At 36.5% G+C, this 18,254-nt stretch overlaps 1 protein-coding gene across 1 annotated transcript; it reads left to right on the forward strand.

Annotated features, from left to right (window-relative positions):
• Positions 1-3,280: 3,280 nt before the first annotated feature.
• Positions 3,281-14,340, forward strand: LOC144356077 (uncharacterized). The gene is made up of 11 exons (XM_085505604.1): positions 3,281-3,313; positions 4,234-4,354; positions 5,400-5,555; positions 8,466-8,579; positions 9,630-9,716; positions 10,748-10,984; positions 11,239-11,448; positions 11,716-11,865; positions 12,965-13,100; positions 13,678-13,757; positions 14,111-14,340. Exons 1-11 carry the CDS (start codon positions 3,281-3,283, stop codon positions 14,125-14,127), a joined length of 1,341 nt encoding a protein of 446 aa, XP_085361730.1. The 3' UTR covers positions 14,128-14,340.
• Positions 14,341-18,254: the final 3,914 nt, after the last annotated feature.

Raw genomic sequence — 18,254 nt, forward strand, 5'->3', positions numbered from 1 at the left:
TTCAGGAGAGTCTCAAAAACAAACCCGAAGTACTCGTTTCTCTTGAGTGTTTACGGCTTTTGTTTTTCACCAGTGATGGTTGCCAGGCGGGGTAAATGCCCAGATGTCTACCCTGATAATTAAAAGTTAAAATATGTATAATCGGAAGTGAAACAGCTTCAAGCACGCTTATTGTGAAAGCTATAAACTTTTCTCACAGTCGCCGAGATTAAACATCTATTATACCCAGTGAACACCTCTTTGTTGTGAATGTAAAATAATTGTGTTGAAAACAGGGGCTTGTCGATTGGGTCGATTTTCAATCTTAGGTTAAACTCTTAACTCTTAGAAATATATTATCAGTTATGGATGAGAACAATTTAGATAAGATTGTACATTTGTATTGGAATTGCAAATGTAACACATATGGATTATTTCCGCAGGTATAGAAATATAAAAATGTCTGGTTTAGTAGCATACCAAAAATGAAAATGTAAAATACCATCACTGAATAGAGCAAATTGTATAGTATCATGTTCCATAACTAATATTCCTTTCAGCTAATAAAAAGAAACCGGACATCCATTTGTCGGTGAGCGGACGTGTGGACAAGAAAAAAAGAGATACATCCAGTGCATTTTTGCTGCATGGAAAATAAATCATATAAAACAATGGTCAAAATACTGTATTCATTTGCTGTATATATTCAATAAATACAAGTCACAAACAAATCCACAAAATTAGTTAAGTAAATTTAATCTCGAAACAAAAACATTCTACTCTAGCAATCCGCGACGTGAAATTTACCCGTACACTACAGATACATTTTAGTACAGAGTGCCATCCTTTTAAGAATTTATAGTTAAATGAATACACATGAAAACAATGCAACTATTCTCCTTCTCATCTTACATAATGTGTATAAAAAACGTAAACCCCCTCAACAACAACAACACATTTCGGGGATGACCAACTGAAATTAAAAAAAAATAGTCCTGTCTATCATAGAAGATTCCCCCACGCATTGTGTGAGTGCTTATCTTAGGCTTTATCCGAAAAAAACACTCATGGAGTAATATCACAAGACATTATGAAGTTCGTAAATCAAGTACATATGAATCATTATTGTTATATTGATATATTGTTAAATTTATAATTACTATAATTAGTGTTTACAATCATAGTAATACTATATTAATATAGTAGCGTTTTCTGTCAACAAATTAATAACATTTCAAAATACTTTCAATTTAATATAATGCTACAGCTTCGAAAATACAGCTGTGGCGGTAGAACTAAGCTCCTTGATAGTCTATAGTCACGGAATACATATAATATTACAAACCTTACATGAATCAGTTACGTGTCGTCGCATTTGGTTTAGGTTTATATGCCTATTGTTACTCTATTTTTTTTACTTATTCTTGTTTATTCCAATTTGATTAAAATATTTGTTCACCAATTGAATCATAAACTGATCAGAATCAAGTGGTGTTATGAACAGGTTTCTGCGCATGTTCATTGAAGCCGATACTCATAATTTTGTAATGATATTGCAAGATTTTGGCTGTAGCTGTCAAATCGGTCTTTAAATACTGAGTAATTGATAAAGTATGTTTCCATGACGATATTTCGCCACTGAATCCCACAAGACCACAACTATGAGCCATGATGCATGCACAAATTTAATGTGATGCGAGGATGAGATAAAAACACGATTGATGAATTCAGATTACAACTACATTTTATGCAGGTTTTTAATGCTATTGTGAAAATGAAGAATCCTTCTAGTAAGCTGTATATTTCAATATGATGTTGCATTCCATATTTGTATTATTTCGTGTTTCGGATTTTAGGGAGGCAGCTACTGTATGTTTATTCAAATCACAGGCCAACCTTTGGTTTTAAATTGTCGCAGGTTTTACACCAAATTTATTGCGAAAGTTTACAAGACAACATGTTTACAACTAGCGATACTTCAACCGAACAGAAATCATGTTATTACGTGTACGATGTACACACAATGGATGTCCGAATTCGTTGTATCAGAATCAGACAGTCATGTAGATCCGTGGTACATCGTGGCCATTCCAGGATGCAAACTCGTTCTTACAATTAAATAAACACATAATTAGTATATTAGGCCCATTTTATGTGATATTTCAATCGTGTGTATGCAACGCAAAACTTAATATATTGCCAAATATTTTGATTTTAATTATTTCCATGAAATAGCAAATTCAGTATTTGTTGGCAAATTGTTAATTCATTATCACTATTTGTGTGTTTACAAAGAACGTGCAGATGACCAGTGGTTCATCATGACCAATAATAAAGTGATTGGTTGTCCAACTGTGGGCAAGTCTTTTATTGCTGTGCTATATGTGCAACACCAAAGTCCCGCCATGTATTTCTCATGGTTAATCGACAATTGTCGTCTGCACCAGTATCGCGAGTTCTAAGTTTGGTTTGTTATGTTGGTTAAACCGCGCAAATTCATTTTACCGCCACTTTACAGCGGTTTTCACACAGACACCAGTTAATTCCGTTACTAGACAGGCCCCAAAACAGATGACGAGATTTGACAGGATCGGCCAATGCGCATGCGTATAAAACAGTTGGTACTAATATCCTAATTTCTTAATAACTTATTTTGCACTCGTACAATGCAAACTCCATATTTGATTAGGTTGGTTGGCCACCAAGTACCATTCTATGGCACCAAATTCATATATCACCAATACCATAGTACAGAGTTATGTTAACAACGAGTCAAAAATAAGACTAATATACTAACTTTTTATTTAATTAATTGTAGGGATGAGATTACATTGTGAAATGGACACGATGTACCACGGATCCATGTGATTATAAAATATCAGCTGTCGTTCACTTTTACCGGAAAAGTAATACGCATAATTTCACTTTATATGATGAATACGAATGCATGCATAATATGAGCATTATATTTTGAAAAATCTAGAACTTCACTTGTTCATTTGTAACCATATATAATGCTCTGTTTAGATCGGAAACTCCTCTGGTTCACTAGACGTATTGTGTTACACAAAATAACGACCGTGTTAACGAAATTAAACCCACCCTGAAGCTGAAGATTTTGTAAAGATATATATATATAAACTAAGCTACATTGATGGGCAAATCTGTTCCTGCGGGTATAGGCAACGAATGAATGCAAAACATATTTAATTTAACGCTGAACTGATCACTTATTACACTGGCAAACGCAGTATCTGGAGTATACCCAACACCTACTAAGAACACAGCGTTCTCTATTAATATGAATCGATTGCGAGTTGCACCAAAAGAAACGGTAAGTTTTAAAAGTGCTATTCTGAAAATGATTAATTACCTGCAGTTGAGAGATTAATGAAGATTTGTTTCCTGGATATGAAACATCTTCATATACTTCGAAACTTACAGAATTGTTTTGTATCGTGAAATCGGTAGTGAATTGTCAAAATCGGAAGACGATTTTAATGTTTGCAGTCAAACGATCGAGTATCAATGGCAATCACTATATCGCGACGTGCAATCCCCGGAACAACAATCCAGGTACAACAGTACTGTATAAGAAGATAGTTATCCGATTTTCCAATGTGTTGATTCACAAGGTTGTTTCGAATGTCATAATCATCTGCCGATCTGGTTGCGTTTGTTTACGTACTCGAATTGTGCACTTCGTTTGTGTTGTCAAGTCGCTATCAGCGATTAGCGCTGGCGCAATCCGACCAGTTACGGCGCGCAAGTGTGATTTTCTACATTTGTGAAGACAATATATTTTTTTGATCGTTTTGGTAAGTCGTGATTGCACATTTGACGTTTAAAATTTCTGTGACTAGAATTTCTGTGTGATTGGCATTAACTGAGATGTAAATTGAAATTTATTTGATTCCACGTGACCGACTCTTTTTTTTTCAACTGCAATGCTTGACGTAGTCGAATATGAGAGATGACAATAAAATATACGATTACTGAAACTATAAGCTGTATGTTTGTTTGATATACCCAAACTGAGAGAATTCATAGGTTACAACCTCAACCGAGACTTTAAAGGACAGTGAATGAAGTCGAACGTTGACCATGATCGGCGTTGCCTTGGATGATAAGCTGTTATGAGCTTACTAGTATGAACCTTACGCTTGAAATTCACACATAGAAATTCATGTTGGGTTCATGAAATATATATCCGTCTTAATTTGAAAACATTTTTTTTTTCATTTTGTGACTAAGGATGACACAACTCAAACGACAAGTTCTTTTACGAGACTTAAGCTTATTGTTGCACTCTCAACACTGGCTGTTATCGGTAGCTCTGCAGCTATTGGCGGAGGTTTGGCTGCAGTAAAAACAGGTATTGTCGAATACGTGTTTGGTGCATATTTACATTAACGAGCCTAATATTAACGGTGCCGGACGACGAGACTAGGTGTGCAGAAGAGAATGATGTTCTCTGAACTTGTGATGGCCTATTGATCTGGCCTTTAGTCGTTTCGACTGTTGCTTGGCGAACTTGTGATGGCCTATTGATCTGGCCTTTAGTCGTTTCGACTGTTGCTTGGCGAGAGAAGTAGTAAAGTAGAGTATAATGCATGATGGCGACAGAATATGAATTATCGTTTTCACACAGCCTGTCATTATTTTCGCTTTCGTGCAAAACGTTAACGATCATCACACTAGAATGGCGTATTTGTCGCAAAAATGAGTGTGACAGCTTGGGCGAAAGCCGTACTTTATGTATTTTTCAACCAGCTCAATTTGCGTGTCGGATCGTACCGCTGACACTGTTCCTAAATATTAGTACTGAGTACTGACTGTAATTTGTAATGTATTAAGGGACAGCTAATGTGTTTTATGACCCGGTGATCACTGTTTGATTGATATGTACAAATTGGGAGTCACATGTATACATCGTGTTCTTTCCATGACTCTTGTCATTTGTCGGTGACATTTCTTTTGTTCTGTACTATGAGACTATACCCTCATTATTCAAAAAAAAAATGAGAACGTTTTGAACACAATTTAATCGAAATCTGTGTGTTTTGGAATTTGTAACGTCTAGAATGAACATCGACCGCTAGCAGAGTATACGAGAGTACATTTGTAGATTTGTCCGTCAATACCCCGTCAATTCCGTATTAAATGTTATTAGTCATTATGTTAAAGGCGCTTCGTTGTACAATAGACATACTTTCTTGTTGTGTCTATTTTCACTGGCGATTACCTGTTTTCATGAAATGTACATGGTTCACATGAAACCATAGCAACAACCCTGTGGGCATTAATATCATATTACATGGTATCAAGTGATCGTGAACGACTTGGAACTCGTTCGATACGTATATATTATGTACGTTTCCTATGTATATCATTTAATACAAAAATGTTACTAATTGCAGATCATGATGATGGAAACACTACACACGCGGAAAATTCAAGCACGCTCTCTCCCCCATGTATACATGATATTTGCTTGAATGGCGGTACCTGTATGGGGACATTACAAGATTATATCTGTAATTGTGATGATGGTTTCTACGGTGACCACTGTGAGAGTAAGTAATAGTTCAATAGCAAAATCGATTGACGGAGCATAGTAGAGTAGACCAAATGTATAATCTGTAATCTGGTTGCTCCTGGTTGTAGCGAAAACGGGGTTTATTCGTGTAATAGAATCTTTTTACGATCTATTCAAGTGGGGCAAAAGATTAACAGTTCACTTACCCTCGTGTAATGACCGAGTATATCTGCACCTATAGAAATAGTGACGTTGAAAAACGAACGTCAGCGCAGGATGCCCGGGGTCAGAAATTCAAACTATGTCACGTGAGAACGACAATAGAGGGCGTTCGACAGAGGGAAATTCACTCATCGTAGCAATAATACAGTGAAATAGTATGTATTTCGTTGTGGTGGGATTGAAAAAAAAAAGTTATTGGCGCCGGCATTACCTGCCGCAATCATGGTAATTTCCTACAAAATCAATGAGAACCATAACTCAAACGTAGAAATGCAAGAGAATCAAATTTGGAGCTCTCCCCTAGTGGACGACATCAGTGAAAACGGTGGGGGAGGGAGTGGTGTTCGAGTAATTATATTCCTGAAAATATTGGAACAGCGCACCGTCGATAAATTCAACTTTTATAGGTTTAGTGTTCTTAAGGCCTGTACAAGTAAAACGAGAAACAGGGAGGCCATGAAATTGAAAGTAAAGTCGCCCGCGATGTCCAGATCTTATTCTCCGTAAAACAATATGCTACATTACCATTGGGGGGGGGGGTTATAAAGTATATATGCATGATCTAATTAGGAAAATGTGTCAACTCTTGCTGTTCTTTTTTGAAAACATAACCTGTATAACGAACCTCAGACCTAACATGCCCCATACGCCCGGCTGACGTGACATGCCGACTGTTTTAATCTGAAAGCGCAAATATTGTTTCACTATTGTAAACATTGTAAATTATTGCTTATCGTGGAAACGATCATAATATTATTACTTTACAATCACTGTAACCACCATTTGTGACTACACCGATTAGTCGTTTCGCTACTCTCACGTGTTACCGGCAGTATAATATGTGACCAAAGGGGCGGGCGATACTACTAGGTTTCTACGCGCCAATGTTGGGGATGTTCGCTAAGAAAATAAACTACAAGGATGGGAAATTCTGAAATTATGTAAACTCAAATTCAATAATTATTGTCTGTGTGATATTCCAAATGACGTATATAACGAATAAATGAAATAAATATTTCAAATCTACTCTGCATGCTTACAGATATATCACGTGACTTTCTCGAGATTGTCTATTTTTTAATTTCCAACGAGCGCAAGCAGTTGATCAGTCGATGACATTTTTAACACGAAGCCAGTAACTAGTAACTAGTAGCAATGAGTGCCAAGGCAGTGTATTTCCCGCAAATGAATACCTACTATCTAAACCGAAAATTCCAGCCTAGACACAATCTACTTTAGCTCATAGTTTGTTTATACTGGGTCTGCCTGACCAAAATAAAAATGCTAAAATAATCGCCGTGTTTGCGAACAGTCGCAACTATGTACTTACTGAATATAATACAAATTTGAATATCACGGAATCACACATCAATCACTGAAAGTTTATATATATATATATAAATATATCTGTTCTATTTTTATAGAAGAACCTTCCCAAATAAAAGAAATTCTAAAATTTAAAAACATAAGAGGTAGTCACTAAACCATGTACTTTCACACTCAAGCAAGAGAATAGACATGTTGGTGAAGTAGCCTTGCATTGTGAGTGTTTTATTATTTTTATTAATAAAAAAATTTTAAAAAATGAACTGCAGACCTCACTTCTTTATATTTTTGAGTGGGCCAGCCATGTTTCCACATACAAAAAAACACATAATATTTCTATTAAATTTATTTTATTTAAAAAAAATATTTTAGAAGAATAACAATACAACGACTAGATTTGGTGTCACAGTTTGCTCCCAATTCATACTGGAATATTGCCAGCAATAATTAATAAAGCTTGTTCAGAAAACCATTTATTCCCGACACCATATTCAATGGCTAGTTCTCAGGATCTACAACAGTAAATAAATAAACAGAAATCATTTTGATGCCATGTTTTTAGACGACACTGCCATATCGCACAGATATTCAACACCGCCATATCGAATTTGGATTTGGACCATACCATTTCAAGCTGCAGGGTATCTAAACAATGAGTCAAAAAACAATAAACACATCTTCCACCCAACACACAAATTTTAGCCACAATTGAACAACCAAGAAAGCAACAAATATCAGGCTGCATCTTGAAAACAACGAGATACCACATTACAACCAGTCATTACAAACATGAAATCCCCCATCCCTCCCACTACACCCTACAACATTAATGGTTCCTATACTCATTTGCATTTGCATAGATGCACCTGACTCATCAAACTTTTGACCAACCACTCATTGTAAATATTGTTTAGTGAGGGCGCTATTTACTAATGAGAGGAATCTTTTAAACAAATTGAACAGATATATATATATATCGAGGACGAACTTTTCTTTACTATAAATTAATAAACGCTGCTTAGACTGATAAATACTATCCCTGATTTTTCCCATTTCGTTTACATTTGCGGTCGGAGGAAACGCCAGAAACGCAGAAGATACACAAGAGTCATGTGCACGATTTACCAAACTGCATAACACGTGAATACTACGTATACGCTACACATTGTCAATAACCAATCAGTGATAAGTTACACACGAAAGATATCCTGTTTGTTGCCATGGACATGCACGTTCGAAATCATACACGCAAGGACATACAAATAAAAGTTGTATTACTAGTCCGTCTTAAGTCAATGAAATAAATCTTTGTTAGAATAACCTTGCACACATAAATTAAAAACGATCACACACGGAAACTAGTCGTTCAATGTTATATTTAATTTAAACCTCTAAACAGCCATCGACCACTGTGAAACTGATCCATGTCAAAATGGCGGCATATGCCATGATGCGATTGGAACCTACAACTGCGAATGCTTGGAAGACTATGAGGGCGCTCAATGTGAAATAGGTGAGTGTTACTTAGGCAACTTAGGGGAGCGTACCCCTTATACTGTCAGTCTTGTACACTTTTAAGTTAAAGCGCGGTAGTCATCACACTGCGCTTGTGCCACATTTGTGTTGATAAACATTGATTTTTCCATAATCCAATGCGCTCTTCAAATGGAAATCATGAGTATGAGGTTTGACCTGGACGCGACTTGCACTGATTACCGCCGGTGACTCCTTCGATGCCTTCCAACAACATGAAAATTACCTAATTAAAGCTTAGAAACGTCTCAGTTCGTACTCGTTGATCTGCGCAACAGTCAAAGTCGTCATCTGTGTTTATATGAGACATATATATCTCGCACATGCGCAGCGCGACGACTACCGCGCTTTAACCTGACCAGTTAAGGGTTAATTACAATCCTATACCTCAGTACTACTGTAAAACATGTTGAAAAAACGGCATGCGATTTTAGCGAATTGTGGTAAAATTACTTAATAGCGAAATGTTGATTTAGCGAATCTCTCTTGTCATTGTTGATTTCTTTGTTTGGCGGCCATTTTGAATTGACAATAAAGTCATTAGTGTGTCGCTAATGTTCAATTAGCGAATCAGTTTACTCGCTAAATTCGCGAAAAAGACATGCTCGCGAAAAAGACATGTTTTACAGTATTTCCAGTGTGCACGCCCTCATCGTCCAACTGTGCAAACAAAATCATATTATTGGATTTCCTCCGTAATCTCAAATCTTATGAACACCGTGATAAAATATAAATAATTACATTCTCAGTATGAACAAAATAAAAACAATACTGAAAGAGTTCTCGTTTCGTCACAATTATATTAAATGTTTAAGAACGTATACAAACATCGCACAAATCATTCGGTGTATACTAATAAAACAAGAAAATGTTAAACAAAAAAAAATGCCAAATGACTAAATAAGCTTTGGAAAACATAGATTTTCAAATTTGTATAACTTGTGAACGTTGCCAGTACAGTATCACACCAGAAATCTTCGCAGAACCAGAATAAACATTATTAAGAATGGCGCATGTTTCTCTTTACCAGATATGAATCCTTGTCATCAAGATGATATATGTTATGGTGGACTGTGCGTACGAACGGTTGAAAATCACCGTTGTGAGTGTGATGCAGGTGAGAATACTATTGAACATGGATACCACCCGCATTATTATTATGACTTCACAATTTAATTAATAGTTAACCGAACTTCGAGTTACGGCCACAATATAAATCTTTAACGCTGTACGTTTCCCATACCCTGAGGTTTGGTATGCTGTTAATTAAAGTTCGAATTACTAAATTTGAACGTTGAACAAAACAAATGTGTTGCCGGTAACATGAAGTTCGGTTAATTAAAGTTCATCTTACTAAACTATGGTCGTTCTACACAAATAATTTATGTTACTCGTAACTCTAAACTATGGGCGTAGTTATTTTTCGTAACTTGATATCCGTAACTCCACCAATTCAGCATCGCCGGCGCAACTCATTACGAAACATCATTTGAACGGCACATAGATACACAATGCCAGATATGTTGACGTAAACAACGATACACAAACTATCTTTGTCGCGTTGCTATGTTTCCGCGTGAACATTACGTTTCAATGAAAAAGTGTTAATAAATTTGACGAGAACATGCGAAATTTACTAATAGTGTTTATTAGTATAATTTTATTGCTTAACTTGTTTTGCTAATAGACCCTGATTTGAACTCGCATCAGAAATTTGGTCAATTGGTTCGGCAGCAATATTGGATTGAATATAAATCGGAAGGTGACATTTTGAAATGGGGACAAAAAGTGTGGCGTTATATCCGATAACCCAGACATTCTCCGTGGTGGTTTTAGTAATTAATATACGGGCAATAGGTCACATGACTAAGAATTATATAATCCCTGTAAATTCATACATGTTTATTTATGCATATTATAAATCTCTACAGTTGTATTCGTAGGCACATGTATTCGAGTGATCAGCTGTCTTGTAAAGGAACTTGACCGGCTAACTTGCACGATTACCTCACTGTATAAATGTTTTAGTTCCCACGACACATTATGTGGACGTTATCAACCATTTATATCTTCTAATGTCATCGTAAAAACCTTTGTTAATAATTCAAACCTGAATCGAACCCCTTTCTGAATTGGATTATAACATAGGTGCTGATGTACAGAACGTCGCTCATGGTAAACTGGCTTCTCAGAGATCGGAATCAGCGGGAGGGGAACCGAAGAGGGCTATAGATGGCAATGCCAACCCAAGCTATTTTAGCTCCAGCTGCACACACACTGGCGATGATCCGAATTATGACGTGCCTTGGTTCCAGCTGGATCTAGGGGTAACGCACTGCATTACAAGTGTTGTTCTCACAAATAGGCATGATAATTGCGGATGCGGTAAGTAAGCTTGATGACATGGCACGTTTTATTGTTTATACACAATGCAGTACTATTTTACAGTGTTCTGTCACTCAAAGTTGTTGATCTGTGCCAAAAATGGTGAAATACGTATTTGTAAGACATATAATTTGGGCTCGAAAGCTCACGAAGAAGTTGATAAATTAGAATAAATTACCACATTACACTTTGTCAATTGCGTCACTAAGAACTAAGAATTTCTTTTACATTGGCTTTATTTACGTGTCTTGCAGCTGACAGACTATCACAGTCTCAAGTTCTAATTGGAAATATTGATGAATGGGAAACCGCTCCGCAATGTGGTGACACCATCACCGTTGCCATGACAGAACCGAACGACGTTGAGTTCATCTGTGATCCTGGTACAGCTGGACGTTATGTTACCGTGCGACGACTTGAAGAAGGCATAATAACCCTTTGTGAAATTCAGGTTTTTGCCCCATGTATGTTGGTCATTTGTTTGTTTGCGTATGCACTTGTATTCTATTCTGTGCATATGATAGATTGATTGTTAATTGCGTGAACGCCCGATATTATATATAACATACGAGTCACCCAAACACTGTTATCGTATTTGCAATTCGAATATATAAGCCTTCCAAATATTGTATGATGTCCGTCGGGAATCTTGATAAAGCCAGTCACGTTTGATTCCCGTGAAATGCCACATACCCTAGTCTGTTGAACAATTGTAATTCCCTTCATTCTAGTGAGAAGACGATACGAGTTTATAACCGATGAGGTTAACTGGTTTACCGGAAAGCAGGTATGCGAGAATCAAGGAGCTCACTTGGCTAAGATTAGAAATGAAGACGAGCATATTTATCTGCGAGACCTGATTGTTCAACACACTGGCATGAGTAATATTCCTTTTCGTTATTGTTACACACAGAAAAACACGACTCTAGATTCACAAATCAACACTAATGTGATTCTATTTTTAAAAAAAAATACATATCATTCATTGCAAACACCAAATATATCAGCCACATCAAGAAGTTTGTGACTGTTTTTTGATGTACTAAAACATGTATAACATGTATTCATCTTCATAGTGAGCCAGCATGTAGAACGACATGAACAAACTAGACTCGAGCACTCACTTGAGTAAAAAAAATTGAACCGTGCTTGCACACTTAAAATTATAAATGACTAACATGATACAAATTGTTTTTTTTAGTGAAATATGAAATACGGGTTGAAATATGTTAGTTTGTTATTAGACAAAACAGCAACAGTCAAATATTGTTCCGATCATATATATATATATATATATATATATATATATAGATACAGCGTGCCGTAATTTTGCGGTATTTTACGGGGTATTTTCTACCTACCATATAAGGAAATGCGAATTCCAAATACTCAATGAGTACACGCGTAAGCGTCCTCTAATAATAAAATCAAACATGGCGGCTGCCACCAGGGTTTGACCGGACACCACACAAAGCAGTTCGCTGATTTTGTTTTAAACATTTTGTATCTCGGCATTCCCATGATGTATCCTTGGAAGGAAAAGATGCACGAAGACAGTACGCCGTCTCATCGACCTCCACTGCGCGTCGGTCGATACTGCCGATGTACTTCCTTTGTGCATACTTTGAGGTATCCTAGTAATAACCTCATATTATTTCAAATGAAAAATCATTAGCGGGGCGTAGAAGCGCGTTTAATCCTAAAACGTACCATGGCTAATTACTAAACCTGTGATATGTATGGTTATATATAATCCATAACTGTGACCTTATAATATAGTTCCATTCGAAATATAAAATACACCGAGAAACTATTATTTCTGAGCTTTGTTAAAAATTACCAATGAATTTGAAAGTATTTATATGACATTATTCATTTTGTCATCATACTTGTGTCGCACAAGTGACCTTGTTATACAGCCATGTTTTAAATGGTGATTTGTCGAAATATGTGTTATGTTGCAATATATTATCCAAGTAGATGTGTGGTGGTTTGGTGGTAATGATCAAGAAGAAGAGGGAACATATAAGTACCCTGACGGGACAATCTTAACGTATTTCAATTGGCCTAGTGGGCACGATGAAACCTCTGACACGGAAGACTGTATATTGTTAATGTGAGTATCCCCTTAATGCTTGGTGATACTCCTTAAGTGATAACTAAATGTACTTCATTCTATTGACCATTTTCCGCACACTGCGAGAATCACGCGTTATGCGTGAAATCGAACGTAAAAACAGGACAAACAAAGGTCATAGCGTCGTAGTCGCGTCAAACATCGCGTGGGATTCGACAAACGCGAAAGTATTTCGGAGACATTTCCATGCTTAATAATGTGCTGTCCACATTTGATGATAGGAATTTCGATTAAGTGAGGGTATTCGGAAGCAGTATTCCTCTGTCGAAGATCGGCCGGTCAATGTAAGCTGCGAAATAAAGAAATTCTAGTTCAAAATCAAATCGTTCGATTTTTGCGGCAGACGTTCGACGCGCGTCTTTCATGCATCTCGCGAGATCTCGCAATTGTTCGGAAAATCACCTATTCAATCTGGATAATCATAATAAATAGACTAGTGGATACCACACTAAATAAATCTTCTTGATCGATTGGTTTTATTAAGTGTTAATGTTCCTTCTCTTTTATTTCTTTGCCTTATGATATATATACAAATATTATTTCTACACCTTTTTAGACTGGATCAAGTTGAAACATTTCTGTGGAGTGAGGGTTCCTGCGACGACACCACTGCGGCCGTAGTTTGCGAGTATTCAGGTAAATTTTAACTATTTCAATTTATTAAATGACCACGGATAAATATTATTAATAATGATCATCAGTAACAACTAAATACGTCTTTTATCCTAATGGTTCATTAAATACCGTAACCTAATATATAGCAGGTTAAATACATAATGGATAAACTCAATTGCTTAAACTGTAAATGTTGCGGTGCGGATGGCGTGTGGTTCAAACTTCATACACACATAAATATGCATGCATATATAGATTATTACAAGTAGAAATTGACATATACCTAAAACATGTTCAATAACTACACATATGTATGTGCATGCATATATTAGTGTTAATATCTGAAATCACATGACCTATTCCTCATCTTTCAGATCCATGGATGCCGTGATGGACACTATATAAGTTCATCTATTATAATAATTATCACATTTATATATGACACTGATTATCTTTGACAATGTTGATCTCAAACGCTTTTTAGTGCTAATTACGTGTGTTTTTTAGATTTTTGTTGGTAGTTAGTGTATTATTTTTACAATGTTATTTAGCATACAATACGTTTGGAAAATTCCACGAAAATAAACAATAACTTTGCTTCAAATTCCACTGTTGTTTGTATATGTTAGAGGACTTGGTACCTTTAAGTCAAACATAATATTCACTGGACTATTTGTCACTTGTAGTTATCCAATAAGAATACATAAACACATATTTGTTCCAAAAATGTGAAAAGATCTTTGTGAGATGCATAGGGGACATGTGTGCTGACTTTGAAGTCCCTCGCTAGTTGTTTATCAGTATATACTGAACATAAATTATGTATACACTCAAAACCTTGTGTAATCTTAATCTGCTCAAATAACACAAATAGATCACAGTTTGATTTGCGTGGGATTACGATAATAGACATTGGCATGATATAATAATTTCTTAGGATTAGTAAATATCCAATTCGCATTTTATTCTTGAATAAGCATTTGAATATCATGCTATTTCAGGATAGTCTTGTGTTTGGTTATACCAAGGTATTGCCACATCTTCAGATGTCAGCACAGATTTACTACCATAATAAATATATCGAGCAACGGATCCCGCAACATGCGTCGCTGTCTTGATGTTATCTCTTGTTGGTAGCAAATGATATGTACGATGAAACTCAATGTGTTTGTGATTGAAATGTATGGCATATCGCTTGATGTCCCAGTTCATTTCTGTTTTAATTGAATCGGCATAAAATTGACGCTCAGTGATTTTTTTGTTGAAAGTCAGAAACTCGATGTGCAGCAACTCTTTATGCTTATAAGCTAAATTATTATGTCCAAATATTGGGGTACAAGCATAACAACTCACATTAAACTCCTTAAAAGTTGCATAAAACATCTTGAGAAATGTGGAATTCTTGGTGGTGAATATAATTCCTGCACTCAATCTATTAGCACCAGCACGGTTTGTTACATAATCATAATAGCGCATGCGTTCTGGGGATCTAAACATCCATATATCCAAATCGAGGTAAAGCCCGCCATATTTTAACAACATTTGTACGCGTAACACATCTGAACTGTGACTAGGCACAACAATAGTTTTTCCAAAAATTGTTTTTGGTGTCGCATGATGTATAATCTCCAAAACTGGTATGAGCTTCGCCTCATTCCAATATTCACCATTTGGTTCCGGGTCACAGTCCGTGTGAAATAACATTCTGTCTGGTTTCATACTCCTATACACACCGATTAAACCAATCAAATGATAGAATTTGAATTCTGGGCAATTCACCCAAGTGAAATGGGCGATATTAGGAACAACGGGGTAATCATGAGGCTCTAGAGTGCCAACGAACCACGCTACAGAGTCCAGATCTACCTCCCCCGTTAGATTCCAGCGTTGATTTTGTTCTTGTATATCTGAATTGGTATGTTCATCTGTATTCAGGGTTGAACCATCTGACATGTATGTTTTATTCCAATCATTCAAGTTCACATGCTCATGAACTGCATTTGAAGTTGTATTGTCGAGATGTACATCAGTCTGTGTAATATGACTGTTAGTAACTAACATGGATGCATTCAATTTAAAATACACAGCGTTTTCGCCAATGCGTCCTCCCGTTACGTGCGTCTTGTTATATTCTTCAAGTTTAATTGAATCGTTATTCCGTTCTATAAAGCTGATCATTGCCGCAGGAGACATTGCCAGTAGAAAGTCATAATTCTGAATCGAGTAGTAGTAAATAGTCAGTACCATCACAGAAATTATTACTACAAAACACTTGTTATATGCAGTACCTCCAAACATTATTATTTACTGCTGTCTTGGGTTGAACAAAGTGATGAGAATGCGTTTGTAGCAACAGACCCGTCAAGAAGCGTGATCGGTAAACTGCAAGTAATTAGAAAAGAAATGTATATGCAATGTATTGGAATATATCAAATTTTCATCACACAACATAATGCATATATCTGGCGCTCTTATGACGTAAATAAGAGAAGCGGAGGCCATTGGAACCATTTATATCATTTTGATCTGCAGTCGACAACCAAGGAATTTTAGGTTTCTGAAATTTGTACTTGTATATTTGTATTCATACGTGCATTCAGCTCTACGAGCGTCACCAGGAAGATTGCCATAATTGAGTGTTACAATTTCTGTTTTAAGATGTATTCGGTATAATAATACAAAAGTACACCCCCAACAGCGGTGGACATACAGTTTTAGAGACCCTCAAAGCCCATTATCCAGCGAGGCGAAAACTGTATAATGTTGTTCACTGGAATCCATCACCCTATTACGAAATCAAATCAACATTGAAAATATTCATTATTGAATGATGCATTTAGCATTGATATAATACATTACATAATACCATGTTTTGATTTGCTCGAACAAAACAATAAAACGTAATAGACCATTTTCCGTTCACTGCGAGAATCACGCGTTATGCGTGAAATCGAACGTAAAAACAGGACAAACAAAGGTCATGGCGTCGTAGTCGCGTCAAACATCGCGTGGGATTCGACAAACGCGAAAGTATTTTGGGGACATTTCCATGCTTAATAATGTGCTGTCCACATTTGATGATAGGGTATTCGGAAGCAATATTCCTCTGTCGAAGATCGGCCGGTCGGTGTGAGCTACGAAATAAGGAAATTCGAGTTCAAAATCAAATCGTTCGATTTTTGCGGCAGACGTTCGACGCGCGTCTTTCAAGCATCTCGCGAGATCTCGCAATTGTACGGAAAATCACCTATTGCAGCGTTAACCAAAACGTCAAACCATTTTCGATGTTGATTTGACCATTTAGAAATATAAGGTGAACGCGTAGGATGACGGATTACTGGGAGAAAACCAACGTCTACACTGACAATGCTTGCCAGAACGTTATTCTCTCTCAAGCATCACACCCGCATTACCTGATTGGGTTTTGGTTTGCACTGAAAATCTGTATGAAATTACGGTTACCTGCAGGTTATGTGGGCGTCAATACCCAGTAATTCGAACACTTGTTTGTAACAAAACAGAAATATCATGGCATTGTTGTAAACATCGCACAGTGGTTAACGACGAGACAATCAACTGAACAATATTGTTATTTTACACTCACTGTGACCGTCAATGGCTTCGCTCCACACAGGTGTCACTTTGTAGTAATAGTACGCTTTATAATTGGTTTAAATAACATATAACAACACAGCAGTTGCATATTACTTCATCGAACAAAATCCCCCCCCCAAGGAATTGTCTCATCTTATTGCATTCATATGTGGTCATTAGTGTAATTAATGGCAAAAACCCAACATTAACGGTAATTTCCCCCACCCCCATTCTACAACACGTTCGTCTATGGGAAACTGTAAAATTACGTAGTGCAAACATTTTCCAAACAAAAAAAAAATCACACACCATAACACTTCATAGCATGAGCACATATGATTAATACTCTCATGTGAAGTGGAGAAACAAACATGAGAGATGGAGTTTGCAAAAAGAATCTCGAATTCAGTAAACCACCTAGTATGTACATTGTACATGTACAAATAAGCTGTGGTTGTACACAAATATATTTGGTAACATGTAAGTATACTGTAAAACATGTTGAAGAAGCGATATGCAATTTTAGCGAATTGTGGTAAAATGACGTAATAGCGACTCGTTGATTTGGCGAATCTCTCTTGTCATTGTTGATTTCCTGTTTGCACAATACTTGTCTGTCGCGTGCCAAAACAGATGCGCAGTTATCACCTCCATAAAACCATAACAACAAAAACAAAACTGTTATATGTAATTAAAAAGCGCCCCAGATTTTTATGTTCCGAAGTACTGTATACCAATCCCCAAGCCTGGGCCATTTTGAATTTATAATAAAGTCATTAACGAGATCTTGAATTAGCGAATCGGTTCTCTCGCCAAATTTGCTAAAAAGACATGTTTTACAGTACGTCCTTCAAGCAGAACAAATGCTTACAGGGGAGCAGAGGTGTGGCTTTTGACACTCTGTACATGAAATTTGAGATCTAT

This window comes from Saccoglossus kowalevskii, chromosome 11, assembly GCF_978046115.1.
Source record: "Saccoglossus kowalevskii chromosome 11, keSacKowa6.1, whole genome shotgun sequence".
NCBI lineage: Eukaryota > Metazoa > Hemichordata > Enteropneusta > Harrimaniidae > Saccoglossus > Saccoglossus kowalevskii.